Raw genomic sequence first — 16,487 nt, forward strand, 5'->3', positions numbered from 1 at the left:
CAGATCCTCCCCAGAGAGCACGGGAGCAGCACCCCTTACCTGCAGGAGGATGCCAGGATCCCTGCTCAGGCGAACAGTCCCCAGGGCAGGCAGGGTCCGGGCTGCACCGGGGGCCTGGCACGGGGAGGGGACACGTCCCGGGGCCAGGAGCTGCAGGGACGTGATGCTCCGCAGCCCTCCCGCTGGCACAGTGCTCGCAGCTGGCAGCAGCTCTCCGGCTGTTGGGAAAGCTCGGTTACAAAAGGAGAAGGCAATCAGCTGCTCGGCAAGCCCTGCACACCCACCGCTTCCAGCAGGAGCCTGCACTAGGCCAGGCTTTCTAGCCAGGAGCGGGGCCAGAGAGCGAGCTGCAGCCTCCCTGACTCCAGCCCTCTCCCTGCACCAGCCTGCGCCCCCAAACCTGCTGCCTGCCCTGCCTGGCAGCCAGCTGCTCTTCTTCCCAGAGCACCGATACCTGGACATGCCCAGCCCACACAAATGAGACTTTCACAGCTCCACGAGCTGCCCGAGCACCCAAAAAAACTCTCTCCTGAAGCAGGGCTGGGGGCTGCAACCCCTCTGCCCACCCCTGCCAACACCAGCGAGTTCATCCAGCCCCAGGCAGCGATGGGGGGATGCCCACCCAAGGACATCCTTCTCCACGGGGCAGGGATTTTGGAGAGGCCACCAGCAACCTCTGCAGCATCCAGCTCACTGGGGTCCTGCAGCCAGCCCGGGGCAGCAGCAGCAGCACCCATGGGGCCAGAGCCTGCCCCCACCCATGGGTCACCTCCCCAGCACCTCTCGCTTTGCTCCCCGTGTCGCTGGTGCTGCAGGCACACGCAGACTGAGTGACCTTAGAGGCAGGGGCATGCGGCGGCCCGGTAACCTCGCGCATCGCCTCGCCTCCTTTCCTCCTCCACCTACAACAATCTGTATTTAAAACAGCCCAGCACAATGCGGAAGAGCTGGACAAAGAGCGGGGAGGCTGTGGTTCCTCTCATCATCGGGAGAGGGGCACGAAAAAATCCTGCTCTGTCGGTCGGCTCACTCAATAACTTATTTTGTGACAGTGGCCCCACGGGTGAGTCACCGCGCAGCGGTCGATCCTCCGGAGATTAGCAGAGGTGATGGTGCTGCTGATAGACCGGTGTTATATTACAATACAAATCATAATTCCTGTTTCACAACTCCCCTTGTGGGTTTTAAGGAGTGCTCGGGCGGTTCTGCCCCAGTGTCAGCACCGTGCCGGCACGGGGCGCTGGGAGCACCCCCGGCCCCGGCTCCCTGGGCACTGGGGCACCCGCGGCCTCCCCGTGCCCAGGGTTTCTGCTGGGTTTCTGTGCACAGAAGACCCCCCAGGAGCTGGATGGACATGGTGAGTGCCTGGCAGCCTGCTCCCCCTCCTCTGCCCCTCTCCGAGCCCCCAGTTCCTGGGTACGGGCAGCCGGTGCCACCGCCGCCTGCAGCCCAGCTGGTGGGGGGGCCTCATGCTGGCACCCACCTCACAGGGGTAAAAAGGCAGCCCCGGCCCAGAGCTGCTGCCGCCCGGGCAGGGCAGGGCTTTACCTGCAGCAGCAGCACCCTGCCGTGGGGGTAGAGGCGTCCCCAGGACGTTTCCCTTGGCCCTGTCCCCAAGCAGGGGGCAGGCAGGGCAGGCACCGCGCACCCCGGAGCGCCTGGCCCCACAGAGGGCTGGTCCCCAGGCAGCTCCATGGAGGGTGCCCCCGCTCGCCTCGCAGGGCAGGGGACGTGCAGAGAGCTGCTTTCCGCAGAGCTTTCTTGTTTTTCCTCAAGCACAGCCCCAGCCTGGCACGCAGCCCCTCCCCGGGAGGGAAAAGCCTCCCTTGACGGAGCAGCCGTGCATGGCCCGGCCTGTGGCACCTCGAAACCCTCCAGTGGTGACACAGCGGGACGAGGAGCTCAGTCCCTGCGCGGGACCAACACCCGCACCCAGCCGTGGTTAAATCCCCTGCAGCCACGGGGTTATCGGGCTCAGAGGGACCCATCCTGGAGCTGATTTGGGGCAGGAGCATCCCCCCTGGGCTTGCTCAGGAGCACAGAACTCATCGAGGTCCCCACGGCTCCTGGGCTGGTGTTCGTGCTCGCCCAGCCAAGGGGTCACAGCTGGATTCGTGTTCTGCCAGACAATGGGCAGGGGAGCACAATGAGCTATGGCAGCAGTGGGTTCCCAAGGCAGTTAGGTGCTTACACCCCCTGCAGGAGCTGGCTCGGCTCGTGCTTCGAATGAAACCGGTGCAGCTCGTGCTTTTAGGTGGCTTTGGGATTACGTGGGTGCTCTTGGAGAGGTCCACTTTGTAGTGAGGATACTCTTGGACTGAAATACAAACCAAATCCCCACTGGACAATGCTCACTGCAAACAGCAGCACCTCCACGTCGCCCCTTCCACCTGGCTCTGCCCCGCGCCCCCCGCTGCCCCTCGGCCGAGGCCCTGGGACCGTTCCAGCAGGAACCGTTAGCATCCCATTATCTGGGCCATCCCCAGCCCAGGGTGACACAGGAGGCCAGCATCAGGAAGGACCAGCCCTGCACGCCCTCAGCCGGCTCCACTGGAGGCTGGAGGTGGCGTTGGGAGCCAGCCGGGCCGGCGTTGCAAAACTCCCTGGGGTGCTGCAGGCACCGTGCGTGCCCATAAGGAGCCGGCTCGAGGGAATTTGTCCAGGGGACCCAGGCTGCAGAGGGCTCAGACACAGCCCCACGGCCCCACCAGCAGAGGCAGGATCCATCCCTGCCCTGCACAGGACACGTCTCCTTCCCAAGCACCAGAGCAGCCCAAAGCAGCAGCCCGAGCGGTGCAGCGGGGCCACGACGGGGAGGAAACCATCGGTGCGTTAACCCGGGGCCAGGGCACGGCTCCTTCCCTGCATCTCCAGCCGTCCTGAACGGCCTTCACAGCCCGGATCTGTGGGATTATTGCAGTGATTTTGTCTCCTTTACCTCCCTTCACTCTGGGTCCAGGCCCTGCAAAAAATCTCAAGGCTTACCTGTGGGGTCCAGAAGCAGCAGCTAAAGAAGGGGTCTCACTCTGGGCTGGATGAGCATTAAATGGGGCACAGGAGAGCTGCGCCCCGCTGTGTCCGAAGGCAGGAGCCTGCTCACAAAATGCACACCATCAGGAAGCAACAGCGAGCTGCACGGCGCAAACACGGGCGGGAGGAACACGCAGGGTCCGCCTGAAACCCACCCAGCGGGGCTCCGAGCGCAGCCCAGCACCACACCGGGCAAGGTGCCTGCAACCGGGCATCCCCCAACAGGAGCTGGCACGGACAGAGCCGGGAGGGAACCGAGCAGGATCAGTGCCCGGCTGTGTTTGCCGTGTCTCCTAGCAGCAGCACGGCCCGCCCAGAGCCCTCGTTCCCTGTGGCAGCTCTGCCAGCCCTGTGTGAGCACAGCCGTGCTCGCTGGAGCGCAATGGGGCTGTGCTGCTGGGTTTCTGTCCCCATACTGGGCTGGCCAAGGAACAAAACCCCGCGGTGACATGTCTGGGTGGCACAGCCCAGCAGGCACCTGCAGTTTGAGTCAGGGCTTCTTGGTGCATCAGGAAGCGGTGCTTTCCTCAAACCTGGAGTTTTAAAGCCTGCGTTGCGTTAGGACAGTAAATCTGTGACCGAGCAGCTGGGACCTAGAGCTGTGCTGGTGACGGCCGGGGAATGGCCCCGCTGCTCACCCCGGGTGGTGCTGCTGTGGGACACGGCGTCCTCCCAACACCACCTCCAACCCCAGCAGGACTCTCAGGCATCCTCAGCTGCAGGCTGGGGCAGTTTCCCTGCTAATCCTGCCCACGGGCCTCGAGTGAGCCAAAAAAGCTGGTCCCTGGGCTGCCCGGGCAGAGCTGGGTCTTGGTGCTCTCTGGCCGTTCCACCTCACCGACTGCTTTTCCTCTCTGCTTTGCAGGACCCAGCCTCCGAGCGGCTGAACGGCAGCGAAGGTAATGCCCACGGGGCCCGGGGTGCTGGGAGGGGGGCAGGCAGGGCAGGACCACCCTCCTCTGTGTTGCAGGTCCCAGCACCAGACCCAAAACCTGCTCGGTGCGGCGGTTCTGCATGCGTGTCGGCATCCCCGTGCTGGTGGTCGTGCTGAGCCTCGCCTGCCTGGCTGGGATCGGGCTCCTGGGTGCGCCCCTGCTCCCCTCTCCCTCCTCCTGGCTCGGCCGGGGGCGGCTCTGCCACCGTCCTGCTGAGCCAGCTCGGTGCTGAGCTCCCCGTCTGCCCCCAGTCAAGGCTTACCTGGAGTACCACTACTTCTTCTGCAAGCAGCCCCTGAGGCTGCTGCCCCTGGCGAGGGTCTGCGACGGGGAGGCAGACTGCCTGCACGGCGAGGACGAGGCCAGCTGTCCCCAGCACGTCCCCGAGGGGCCACAGGCTGGCGGTGAGCCCCGGGCACCTTATAAAACCCCTGCCTGTAGCTGCTGCAGCGAGCCCCTGCCTCCCCAAATCCCTCTGCCAAAGGATGACTGTGTGCCTCCCTGCAGCCCGCGTCTCCAGGGACAGATCCATCCTGCAGGTGCTCAACAGGAACACGGGAGCCTGGTCCTGTGTCTGCTACGACCACTTCAACCTGGCCCTGGCCAAGGCAGCGTGCGAGCAAATGGGCTACAGCAGGTGGGGGGCTGCCGTCGCCGCACCCCTCACCTTCCCTCCCTATATTTGGGACCTGCCTGTGAAGCCTCCACCCCTTTAGGACTTCATACCCCCACCTTCGGCTCATCCCGAGCCACAAACCAGGTTCCCAGGCTGCCAGGGGAGCTCCAGCCCCAGCCCTTTCCCAACACCCCCACAAGGAGCCGGGGCCGCGCACCCCCGTGCCATGCTCTGACCCTCGCCCCCTCTCTTCCAGCACCCCAAGCTTCCGAGCAGTGGATGCGGGCGCAGGGCAGCCCCTGCCTCCCCGCGAGCTGGTGCTGAGCGGCGGCAGCCTGCAGGTGCCCGAGCCGGGCAGGTGAGCACCCGCTGGGGCTGTGCCACCCATGGGAGCCTGCCCGGCGCCAAGCCGGAGCCGCTCCTGCTCCGAACCCAGCCCTTTTCCTCCCTCTTCCAGGAAATGTCTCTCCGGATCGGTTGTTTCACTCGTTTGTTCCAGTAAGTACGGGGACCTGGCTGCGCCCTGCGGGTGTGCAAAGCCTCTTGCTGTTCCCGGCACAGCCCCTTGTGCCTCGAGAGCTGGGCTTGGCCCTCATCCCGGCCCTTCCCTGCACAAGAAAACTCAGATTTAAGTGGTGCTAAGCTGGCAGAAAAAATTGAGACACCTAGGAGGGGCTCACCCAGCTGCCCAGATGGGTTTACTTTTGGTGATGAATTACCCCGAGGAAACAAAGCCAGCTGGTGGCTCAGAGGAGGGAAGGCTGGGATGAGCGGTGCAAACAGAGAACAAAATGGGGGGGTGCCAAATGTCCCAGCACGGGGTGGCACGGGCAGCATCACGAGGGGCAATGTGCCCAGGCAGAACCTCAGTGGGTGCTCCGTGGGTGGAGGAGAGCAGAGCACGGGCTGCTTTGCTCCCCCCTGCCGGAGCTAACGTCTCGCTTTGCCCCTGCTCCGCGCCGCCCGGCCAAAGGCTGCGGCGAGAGCGCGAGGACGCCGCGCGTGCTGGGCGGGAGGCCGGCGGCCATCGAGTGGTGGCCGTGGCAGGTGAGCCTGCAGTACAGGACGGAGCACATCTGCGGGGGCAGCATCATCGAGCCCGGCTGGATCCTCACCGCGGCGCACTGCTTCAAGTGAGTCGGCCGCTGCATGTGGCACCACACCGTGCCGGGGCTCGGTCAGCTCCCCGGGGGCAGGTTCCTCTCTCTGGTGGGAGGTTGAGGCCACGCGTTGATTAAATGTTCCCTAATTAACGGGCCTGCGCAGGGCTTTGTGCCCCCTGGTCCAACACAGCTGGGTGATGCTGAGGGTGCAGGCACGGAGGGGAAAGGCAGGAGGGTTAACACGTGTCCGTGCCCAGGAACAACCCCGTCATTCCCAACTGGCGAGTGAAGGCCGGCTCCGACCTCCTCTCGGGCTCCGTCACCCTGGCTGTGGAGAAGGTCTTCCTGGCCGAGGTGACGCCGCCGTCCCCCAAGGACAACGACATCGCCCTGGTGAAGCTGCAGTCCCCCCTGCAGGTCTCAGGTGAGACGTGGTGCACATCGCCCCGAGGGGCTGGGCGAGGAGAGCGAGGCTGAAGGTGGCCAAGGCAGCGAGTGGTGGTGCAGGGAGCACTTTGCCCTAGCACCTAATCGCCTCTCAGCACCTCTCACCCGGCTGTGCAAGCACCTGGGGTCCTGGGCTTCCCATGCACAGGGTGTGGGGAAATCAAGGCATGAACTGCCCGCGCTGTGCTGGCTGCATGGGGTGCGGCCAGGCTGGGCAGGGGCACCTCACCCAACGCCTCCTGCCTTGCAGACAGGATCAAGCCCATCTGCCTGCCCTACTTCGACGAGGAGCTGGTGCCAGGCACATCCCTGTGGGTGACAGGCTGGGGCTACACGAAGGAGCACGGTGAGCGGGACGGCATCGAGGGATGCGCCCTGGGAGGAGGGCAGAGCCCCCCAGCAGCGCCCTTCCTCCCTGCTCCTGGCTCTCCTGAGTGGCTGCGCTGCGTTTCGTGCAGGGAAACTGTCGGAGACCCTGCAGCAGGCGGAGGTGAAGCTGGTTGACACCACAAGCTGCAACCTGGCTGCGTACCACGGGGAGGTGACGGAGAAGATGCTGTGCGCCGGCGTGCCGCAGGGCGGGGTGGACACCTGCCAGGTGAGGGGTGGCACCGAGCAGCTTCGGGGGCCTGCTCCCCAAAGAAGGGGCTGGTTCCTCCCCATCTGTTGATAAACCAGCCACAAGGGTGAGCCGCAGGGATTTGGGGTGATGTTGACAGCGCTGGGTTTACCCACTTCTTTCCCAACCCTGGGAACTGAGCTCTGGGTGGGCAGAGCTCTGCGTCCCCGACCGTGCCAGGGCTTCCTGGCCCTGCTCAGGTGCTTGTCGTTCCCAGGGGGACAGCGGCGGGCCCCTGATGTACCTGGGCAGGCACTGGCAGGTGGTGGGCATCGTCAGCTGGGGCCAGGGCTGCGGCACCCCCAGCACGCCCGGCGTCTACACCAGTGTCCGAGCCTACCTCAACTGGATCTACGCCATCCGCAGGGTCAGTGCCCCACAGCCAGCACCCCGGGAGCGATGTCTGTGGCTCTTGGCGCATGTCTCGGGGTGGCCACGGGCTCCTCGGTGGCTCTGCAGGAAGGGGAAGTGAGGTGGTGGGACACGGGGGGTGCTGGGGCACGAGGGGTGCCGGGGTTGTTGGGAACCCAACCAGCACCTTAAGGATGTGACTATTTAAGCTGCCCTCTGCAATTCCTTCTCTCCTTCTCTCTCTGCTTCCAGTCAGAGCTCTGAGACCTGCCGGGACAGGTCCCCCCCAGCCTCCCTCCCCGTCCCTGTGCTCTTGGCTGCCTCGGCTCCAGCAGCAGCTGGGACCAAGCTCAGTGCCGGAGCCGCGCGGTGCCTCCCGAGCCCTCGCTGGCTCCGTGGCTGAGGACACCAGGGGCCAGCCAAGGAGGCAAAGGGCAGCTCGGAGCAGCGGCCACCGATACCACGAAGGAATCCGAGCGGCTCAAGCTCCCTCCCGGAGAGAGGTTAACTTATTGCCCTGTGCTGAGCCTGCGCTGTCGGGCTCGACGCTGCTGTTTGCTCGTTATTGTTTTACAGAGAGAGCTGATGGTTGTGCTATCCCCATTAAAGGAAAGGATTTGTGTTTGTTTTTTTTTTCCACGCAGCCTCGGAAGGCTTTGTCCTACATGCTCTTAGGACCATTTTTGTGCCCCCTGCTGGGAAGCAGCAGCCCCCAGCCCAGGACCAGCAGCCACCCAGCTGCCGCTGCCCAGCCCCACCACCACCCGCAGCAGGCGCAGGCGGAGAGGTTCCCGGTCAACTCAAACTTTATTTCACTCAAGGCAAAGCTAACTAACCCCCTACGGTGCAAAATGCCTCAGAAGTCATCGCAGAGCGTGTGGTACACGCCCTGTGTGGATTTGCAGGGATCCCTACATGTGTTATATATGCTTACACACGGATGTGGCCGTCGCAGCTCACCCCCCGGCCGTGCCTTCGCCCTGGCACAGCCCCCGTGGCTGCGGGGAGCCCCAGCAGAGCTGGCACGAGCCCCTCTGGCCCCCCCGAGCCCAGCACCCCGCACACATACGTGCATGGATAGAGCTGCATTTCCCAAACTGGTGATGCTGGCGCCGTCCACCAAGCCAGGGGAGCGATCCATGCAGAGCCCGCGCTACGCGGCGCTGTGGCCAGGCCCCGTCTCAAAAAAGGCTGACGGGTTAGGACAGCTAAAAACAGTTCTTTTTTTAAAAAAAAAATCCCTTCCTGCCCTCGCCGTCCTCTCCCCTTTCTGCGAGGGTGGGCTGGGGGCTCAGGGGGGCGGCGGGGAGGTCTCAGGCTTCCTCCCAAGCTCTCATGCGTGACCAGGGCACCCCACAGCCCTCGGCAGCAGCCTGCCCTTCGCCCTGGGGTCTCGGAGCACGTGGCAAAGCAGCACGGGGAGCCTCGCACCCCCCGGGAGGTAAATGGGGCTTGCTGCGCCCATTTCACAGATGGGAAGACTGAAGAACAGCAACCAGTGGATCACCTGGGGGTCCCGAGGAGCAGGGGGGGACTGGGAGCCTGTGCCCAGCTCCTATTGAACCAGCAGCCGAGGAAACCTGCCCCAGGCTGCTGTCCCCACGTGTCCCTGTGTGTCAGGGATGCCCTGCGGCTGTCTTGGGTAGGGCAGCCCCCAGCTGTCCTCCTCTGCTCTGCCCCCAAATCCTCGCACTGCTCCCCTCGTGCTGCAGGGAAAGGGCTGGGAACAGCCCCATGCTGCCCCGATGGGTGGAGGGGAAACTGGCAGGGAACAAATCGCGCCCTAAAGGCCAACCTGAACTGCATCTGTAGGGTTAACTCGTCCCCTCGGTGTTCCATGCCTGCAGCCCTTGGGATGAAGGCTGGTTTGTGCTACACCTCTCCTTTCCTCAAGAGCCCAGGGAGGCTTTTTGGGGTCCCCTGCACGGGGCCAGCACGACGGCAGGCACCCAGCCCCCTAACGCTGCTGCTCCAGGCACCCCCCATGAGGACCCCCAGCTCCCTGAGCACCTCTCAGCTGTCAGCCAAGGAAGCCCCGCAGTGAGCCCTGCTCTTATCCCCTTTTACAGATGGGGAAACTGAGGCACGGCGAGGCCCCGGGGTCACCCCACCAGCCCGTGGCACGACCAGAAGCTCCACTGCCAGGACCCGACCGTGCCACAGTTTTCCTCCAGGAGAGGGAAATGCAGCCAGCCCTTTTCCCGGGGGAATCTGATATAAAAATATCTGCCTAATGAGTCAAGCCTCGGCACTGGAAGCATCCCTGCTTCAGGAGGGGGGGAGAGGAAGGGCAGAACCGACACCAGCCCGGGGAGGGACCCCTCACGGGGCGCCAGCCGAGGAGCTGAAGCCGAGCCGCTCCTGCAGCCCCGCTCCCCCCTGGCTCTGCCCCACATGCCAGACCCTCCGCAGCACCTCCATCCCCACGGCGAGTTTCATGCACCCTCACCCTGCTCCCAAAACCACCCACACAAAGCTCAGCATCAGACCCAAATGAGACACCCCCATCTCATCACACCCCCGACCCCCGGGCACGCCGGGACCCCCGGCCACCCCCTGCCCTGCACCCAGGGGTGCACGGCCAACACAGCACCCACCGTGGGCTCCCCACGCACCCAGCCCCACTTTCCTGGGCACAGGGCAGGGCAGGGCAGGGGGCTGGCTCATCCCAATGCCGTCCCCATCCGCAGGATGCCCCCGTCCCCGCCGAAGCCGTGTCCCAGAAGCGGTGCAGGTTGCAGGCACGTGTGTAACAGAAACGTGTCTCGAGCGTCGGCAGTTCGGAAAGGAAACGAAAGGGAGAGGCTTCTCCCCCCCAGCCCCATCCCGGCTCCCTGCCCTGCTGGGGGCCAGGGGCTCCGTGCGCTGCTTCATGCCTTCGGGGGGGCTTTTTGTTCCGCCTTGGAGCCCGCCAGGCCGTTCTCCGTGTTGTCGTTGCCCGAGGAGCTGACCAGGCACTCCTTCCTGGGGGAGAGCACGCGGCTGCTGACACCCCCGGCCCCCAAAACCACCCCTCCCCTCCCCAGCAGCATCCCCAAGGGACCGGCGCCCGCACTCACTTCCCATCCTGCACCTTCTTGATGATGAAGAGGATGACCCTCTTGACGAGCATGAAGAGGATGAGGAGGCCGAAGAACCCCCCCACGACGCCCACGATGATGAGTGTCAGGGTGTTGTCCGTCTCCTCCACTGCCGGGGACAAGGAGCAGAGGGACCTCAGGACGAGGTGGGGGGCTCCCAGCAGTGCTGCCCCCCGGGGACCCTGCACCTCACCATGACCAGGAGCCCCAGGGGCACCTCGGCTTCTCGCCCCCGCCACTCGGAGGAGCAGGACCCCAATAAGGCTGGCACTTACTCTTGTGGACCACGGTGAGGATGATGGTGGCGTTGTGCTGCGCGTTCTTCTCCTTGGGGTTCTTGACGTGGCAGGTGTACTTGCCGGCGTCGCTGAGCTCCACGTCCTTCAGCACGATGGAGATGTTGTTGTCCTTGCCCGTCGTCGAGCCGACGAACTCCACCCGCGGGTTGCGGCTCACCAGGAAGGGCTCAGAGGTTTTGCTCTTTATCTTGCCGTGGTAGATCTGCAGGGGCAGGGGTGCGGCACGGCGGGGTCGGGGGGACCCCGAGCACTCCACGGACACGGGGACCCCGGCGCCCCCGGCACCGCAGGCCAGCCTCCCTCTTGCAGCCACTGCACGGACCATGCAAAAGCAGGAGCACCGGGGCAGGAGAGGTTCCTTTCCTCGGGCTATAAGCACCGAGCTGCTCCCAACAGCCCTCCTGCAAACTGCTTGAAGAGCAGAGCGTGCCCAGCAGGAAGCAAATCTGAGCAGCCCTTAGCATCTCAGAGCAAGCGGAGGAGGAGCAAATCAACCGTATTTTGCCCTAAGTGCGGACCTGCACCTGAACAGCCAATTTATGACCCGTTTATGGAAAGAAATGAACCTGGAGGCAGCAGAAAGAGCAGAAGAGCTTTACTCCAAAAGCACAGACATGCACGGGTGCTCGAGTCCCCCTGTTTGCACCGCCCTGTTCCCCCAGAGCTGAGCCTGCTCAGAAGGAGAGCATCCTGCGGGAGGAGGAGGGCAGCCAGCTGAGAGCCCCCGAGCTGCTCGGCACCGGCATCGCTGGAAAGGCCCTGCCAGGAGAAGAGGCAAAGCCCGGCGAGCCACCCACCATCTCCGTCGAGTTGAAATACCACGTGAAGATCAGGTCCTGGAAGCCGATGCAGGTGGTGAAGGTGCAGGGCAGCAGGACGTCGGAGCCGTTCAGAGCCAGCACGGTGTTGGTCTTCCCCACGGACACCTCCAGGGCCAAGGCGATGGCGAGGACGTACAAACCTGGCAGGGAGCAGAGCGTGAGGGCACGGCCAGAGCACGGCCAGGGCACGGCAGGGCTGTGCTGCTGTCCCCTTAGCCGTGTGCTGCAGCGGTGTGGGACAGCAAACGCTCCTGCCCCAGCCCCACGACCTGCTCCTGCAGGGACCCGGCTGTCTGCTGCCTTCAGACAGCGCAGATTCGCAGGGATCCAGAGCGTCACCAAAGATAAGGACGCAAATCAAAGCCCCGATGCGCCTGTTATCATCACAGAAGTTGTTATCCACAACTCCTCCAGCTAAGCCTTAAAGTGTGTGTGTGGGGGGAAAAAAAGCCGAAAGCCAAGCTGAGCTCTCTGTTCTACACACAAGGAGCTCCCACACTAATTAGTATTTCTGCCCTGGGCGGCCGCCAGCCTGCCCGTCCTCCACCCCGGCGAAGGGCTCACGCTCACCAGGCAGAGCAGCCTCCCCTCCTGCCAGCCTCGCCTTGCCGAGCTGAGCCTCCTGCTGGGGCTGGGGGACGACCTTCAGAGAGCAGGACACGGCTCGCCCAAGCCTTGGCAGATAGCAGTGCTTCGAGGCAGCCGGTGCAAGCCCAGCTGGGAGAGCCGAGAGCGCCTCTGACAGCTGCTGGGTCCCCCATGGGGAACAGCTCAGTAGTCCTGTGCATGGCCCCAGCACCACAAAACCCCTTTCCTGAGGGCAGGGGGTGCTTTGCTCCGGGCTGGGGGAGCAGCCCCACTCAAACAACCCCACCAAGCACCCTGCACACCGCTCCCAGACCTGGGACATCGAGGGGACCCCTCCCCACAAAGCTCTCCCCGGGGACTCGGGCACTTCGCCCCACCGGCCCCGGAGCTCCGAGGAGCTGCCCGCAGCTTCAGGCTCTGCTCCCCGCAGCCTCCCGGGCTGCTGATTTATTCTCCCCCACATGCCCGTGCTAACAGCTCCCCAGGCACGTCGCAGCCCAAGCCAAGCCCAGAGCCCTGCATCCTGGGCTTCGGGCCCTGCTGCAGTGCTGCAGCGCGAGCACTGCAGGGGAAGAGTTACTTAACTTCACCAAGAAGCACCTCGTGTTCTGCTACGGAGGCTTCCTCCGGCACCACAGAGCTGCTCCCAGCAGACAGAGGGCTCGTGCGTTCACCAGGCTCTCAGCCCAGCCCCAGGGATGCTACAGGAGGGCTTCACGGCCAGGAGTGTCCCGGGGAACAGGGGCTGGCACCTGCAGCAAGGTTTAGGGGCGGGAGCCTGGCTCTACAGGGGTGCTGGGGCCGGCAGGGTGCTGCACGGGGACAGTTACTCGCAGGAAAGCTGACTCTTTGAGGCTCGTGACACTTTTAATCCCGCCTGCCCCGGTTCTAACATCAGCAGTGTAACCTGAATTGCATGCACGGGGCAAACGGAGGCTGATCCTGTTCCTGTCAAGCTGTGGTCTCAGGAAGAGAGGCGATAAATTACCACTAAATAAAGCACAGAGGAAACGCGGGGCAGATCGCTGCCTCCACTTGCCACACCACCTGCCACTGTTACTTCTCCACATGCCCACAGCTGCTGCGCTTTGGACCCCAGCACCGTGCTTTGCACCCCTTGGGGCCACTCCTTGCAGAGGGAAAGCCCCTGCCTGGGGGCTGCCTCTGCCCAGGGGAACAAGACACGGGGACGGGGAGCAGCAGCCCTGCTACGGAGAGCCTTGGCTGCCTGCTCTCTGCTCTGGCAGCCAGGGTGGGCATTTGGGGCAAGAGAAAGCAGCAGCAGCCCACGGCAAGACTTTCCCCACACAGCCGGGGGCACTTTGCTTGCAGCCCATCATCAGCAAGAGGGGCTGGGAGCCACGGCCCTGCTGAGCACATGGGGTTCACCTGGACGGCTGCCGGATGCCTCCACCATCCACGAAAAAAGCAGCTCCATAAAAACTTCCATTGCCCATAAAAATCAATGTGAGCTCCTGGCACACAGAGCAAGCCGTGCCTGGCTGCCCAGGTTCCTGTCTGCACGGGCTAAAAGGGAGCTGGAAGCACCCCGAGCCCAGGCAGGGGCAGGACAGCCAGGACTGACCCTGCCTGTGGGCACCGACAGCAGCTCCCCGCTGCAGCCTGGAGCCCGCTGCCAGTCCCTGGGGAGTCCCAAAGCACCCCGAGCAGCACAAACACCCCCCCTCTCCCCTCCCAGCCCACCCCAGCATCCCGGGGGACAAGTCCCCATCTCCTCCCCCCGTTCCCTGGTCCCCAGCACCCCCGAGTCTCTCCCAGCCCCACGCTGAGAGCAGCTGGCACCGCACGGAGCCGGGGCACTGCCACCGGGGAACAGCACCCAGAGCCCGCAGGCAGCCTGGTACTTACACGGCTCTGTGCATCTCCAGCTCACTTAGAATAATCCTAAGGGCTGTGCCCTCTAAAACACCTTTCAAGGGAGTTTCCCAACAGCAAGCGCTGCAAACGCAGCCTTGGCTTTCAGGCTCCCTGTGCCCCCCCGAGCACCAGGACCGGCCCCAGGACGAGCTGTGCAAGCACGGGTGCAGCGGTGGGCGAGGGCTGATGCAGGAGGCTTGGAAGCATCCCAGGGGCTGCAGCAGGGAGGGGAGGGCTGCGAGCCCCCTCCTGCTCCGTGCCCCCGGGGGAAGCGGGGACCTCCCGGCGCCGGGGCTGGGCTCGTGCTCCGAGCGGTGCGGGTTCACCGGAGCAGTGCAGAAGCGCATGCAGACGGCTCTTTGACAAAAGGGACTGTAAAAGGACGACCTGTGGGCGGGCGTGCTGCGGCAGCATCTGCTTCCCTCCGGCCATCCCCCGGCGGGTGCCGGCAGCGGACCCCGCGCAGCACCGAGCGGGGCAAAGCGGGGCGCAGCCGGCGGGAGGCAGCGGGGGCGCCGGGAGCTGCGGGCAGGGCAGGGGCTGCAGGAGGCACTTCGGAGCCCTCTCCCGGCCCCTGCTGCGAAGTCACCTTGGACAAGTCCCTTATCCGCGGTGCTTCGGGCTGCGGAGCAGAGACGATGCCGTTAGCGCGCAGCGGCCGCCGGCTCCTCGCGGCGCAGGCAAAAAGCGGGCGCCGGGACGGGGGGAGCCCCCGTTTTGGGGTGGCGATGGGTGTGGGGGGGACACCCCAGGGCGGCGGTTCCCCCAGCTGCTGCTGCTGTTTCTGCTGCTGCTGCTTTCCCCCGGCCCTTACCCAGCAGCGCTGGCAGCAGGAGCGGCGAGGCGGCGGCGGGGCGCGGGGCCATGGCTGCGGCGCGGGGGGGGCCCGGCTGCCCGCAGCGCCCGGCTCTGGCCGCCCCCGCCGAGGGCGAGCCGTGCCGGGCGGAGCCGGGCCGGGGGGAAGGAGGAGAAGCAGGAGGAGGAGGAGGAGGAGGAGGAGGAGATGAAGGAGGAGGAGGAGGCGGTGCCGCGCCCTCCGCCGCGCCCCTCGCCGCGCCCCCGCACGCCCCCGGGGTGTCCCCAGGTCGCCCCCCCCGGCATCGTTTGGTAATGGGAAAAGCCCCCCCAAAAACACGGGGCTGGGGCCGGGCAGGGCTGGACTCGGGCACAGCAGCAGGGTGACCTCGGCTGTGCCCCCCCCGCAGCCCGAGGAGGCTCCGAGCATCCCTGCGGCCGCAGAGCAGGACGCGGAGCCAGGGCGCGGGGAGCAAGAGCTGGCGCCAAAGGGGAGGCGTTGGAAACTTCCCTCGTCTGCCGTGAGCTCGTTACCGCTAATTGCGTGCCCAGAAGTTCACGTCCCAGCAGCCTCCCCACCGGCACATCCATTAGGGCCAACCCTGGGCACACCGCACCCTGCCAGGGGGTGGCAGGGGCCCCTCTAATGGAGGCCTCTGGCGATGCGAAGGGCGAGGATGGAGCTGCACCTTCCCACCCCAGTCCATTAGAGAGCAGGACCCCTGCACCGAGCAGCAATTTGCTGCGGGTGACGCATCCTGAGGCCAGGCGTGGTGGGAAGGGAGAGGGGGAGCGGCGCTGCCCGCGTCTGGGGCTGCTCCCCTTCCCGGCACAAGGCACGAGTGTCCCGGCCAGGCTCCCCAGGTGAGGCTGTCCCCCCCCCTTGCAGGGTACAGCACTACAGCTCCCCTGAACAGGTCACTGCTGGGTGTGGGATGCTGCACATCCAAGCTGTCAGCTCCAGGGCACCTTGAGGGACCCCCCAGCCCCACTCCTGCCCCCTTTGCAGCTCCTTCCCAGCCGGTTGGGAGCACCAAGGATAAGGGATAGGGAAAGCAGGAGGTGTCACGGGGCATTGGGACATCCTGAGGGGCTGAGAGGGTGCCAGCAGTGCCTGTGGGCTGAGGACAGAGGGCTGCAGAGCTGGCAGCAGAGGCAGGAAAAGTACCGGCGGTGCGGGCTGGGCTTCCCTGAGCTGGTGCTGCGGGAGCGCTGAGCAGAGGAGTGCTGATGCAGCAGGAGGGCCCCGGCTGTGCTGGATACGGCCAGGTGAGGAACACAGCCAGGTGCTGGGGACGGCCAGGTGAGGGACAGAGCTCGGCGAGTGGAGCTGCAGCGAGCGGGCAGGCAAAGGAGATGGCAGGAGGAGCGCTGCATCCACCAGAGCCTTGTTAATTGGGGTGCAGGGGGGGGCACCTCTGAGGGGCAGCTTGGCAGAGAGCTGTGAAGGGGAGGAGGGATACCTGCCACCCCTGTGAGGGTGTGTGAAGGCTCACTGCTGGGCCAGACAACAAAAAGGGTCTCCCATGGGTGCTGGCACAAACCTTGGCAGGCTCACAGTGCAGCTTCCCCCAGGACAAGGTGACCCCACAGCCCCCAGGGACCCCGCAGCCCCTACAGCCGCTGTGGACCCTCCATCCCCCCGGACCCTGCGTCCCCCCCGAGCACCCAGCAGAGGCAGGGGGCAGGCAGCGAGCCGGGGCTGTGCCTCTCCCGCTGCAGGTGGGGGCCAGCCCTGCCCCGGCGGCCCCAGGGCACGGAGCGTGCTGCTGCCTGTCAGCGGGGCTGATGGAGCTGTCACACTTGGCAGCTCCGGATATTCTCCTTGGCTGGCTGCTCTCCTGAGACATCTGCTGCCACCGCGGGCCTGGGACAGGCTCTGCTCCCCCGCCAGCCGTGCGCTGCACGGCCAGGAAGGGCACCCG

The 16,487-nt window shown here is 65.3% G+C and overlaps 2 protein-coding genes across 3 annotated transcripts; one reads left to right on the plus strand and one right to left on the minus strand.

The window, feature by feature from the left end:
- The first annotated feature begins 4,044 nt into the window (after positions 1 to 4,044).
- On the plus strand, positions 4,045 to 7,365 carry TMPRSS4 (transmembrane serine protease 4). The gene is made up of 11 exons (XM_032201743.1): positions 4,045 to 4,114; positions 4,217 to 4,369; positions 4,473 to 4,602; positions 4,838 to 4,939; positions 5,039 to 5,079; positions 5,555 to 5,714; positions 5,942 to 6,108; positions 6,382 to 6,477; positions 6,590 to 6,729; positions 6,968 to 7,117; positions 7,354 to 7,365. Exons 1-11 carry the CDS (start codon positions 4,045 to 4,047, stop codon positions 7,363 to 7,365), a joined length of 1,221 nt encoding a protein of 406 aa, XP_032057634.1.
- A 524-nt stretch (positions 7,366 to 7,889) lies between these two features.
- Positions 7,890 to 14,707, minus strand: SCN4B (sodium voltage-gated channel beta subunit 4). 2 transcript variants are annotated; one of them, XM_032201866.1, is made up of 6 exons: positions 14,582 to 14,707; positions 14,357 to 14,389; positions 11,278 to 11,441; positions 10,457 to 10,682; positions 10,161 to 10,290; positions 7,890 to 10,065 (listed from the first exon to the last, which is right to left on the minus strand). In XM_032201866.1, exons 1-6 carry the CDS (start codon positions 14,631 to 14,633, stop codon positions 9,972 to 9,974), a joined length of 699 nt encoding a protein of 232 aa, XP_032057757.1. In that variant the 5' UTR covers positions 14,634 to 14,707; the 3' UTR covers positions 7,890 to 9,971. The 2 variants fall into 2 exon arrangements, with proteins under 2 accessions (XP_032057757.1, XP_032057758.1); XM_032201867.1 differs by lacking the exon at positions 14,357 to 14,389.
- Positions 14,708 to 16,487: the final 1,780 nt, after the last annotated feature.

The sequence above is a fragment of the Aythya fuligula genome, chromosome 22 (assembly GCF_009819795.1).
Source record: "Aythya fuligula isolate bAytFul2 chromosome 22, bAytFul2.pri, whole genome shotgun sequence".
Lineage (NCBI taxonomy): Eukaryota > Metazoa > Chordata > Aves > Anseriformes > Anatidae > Aythya > Aythya fuligula.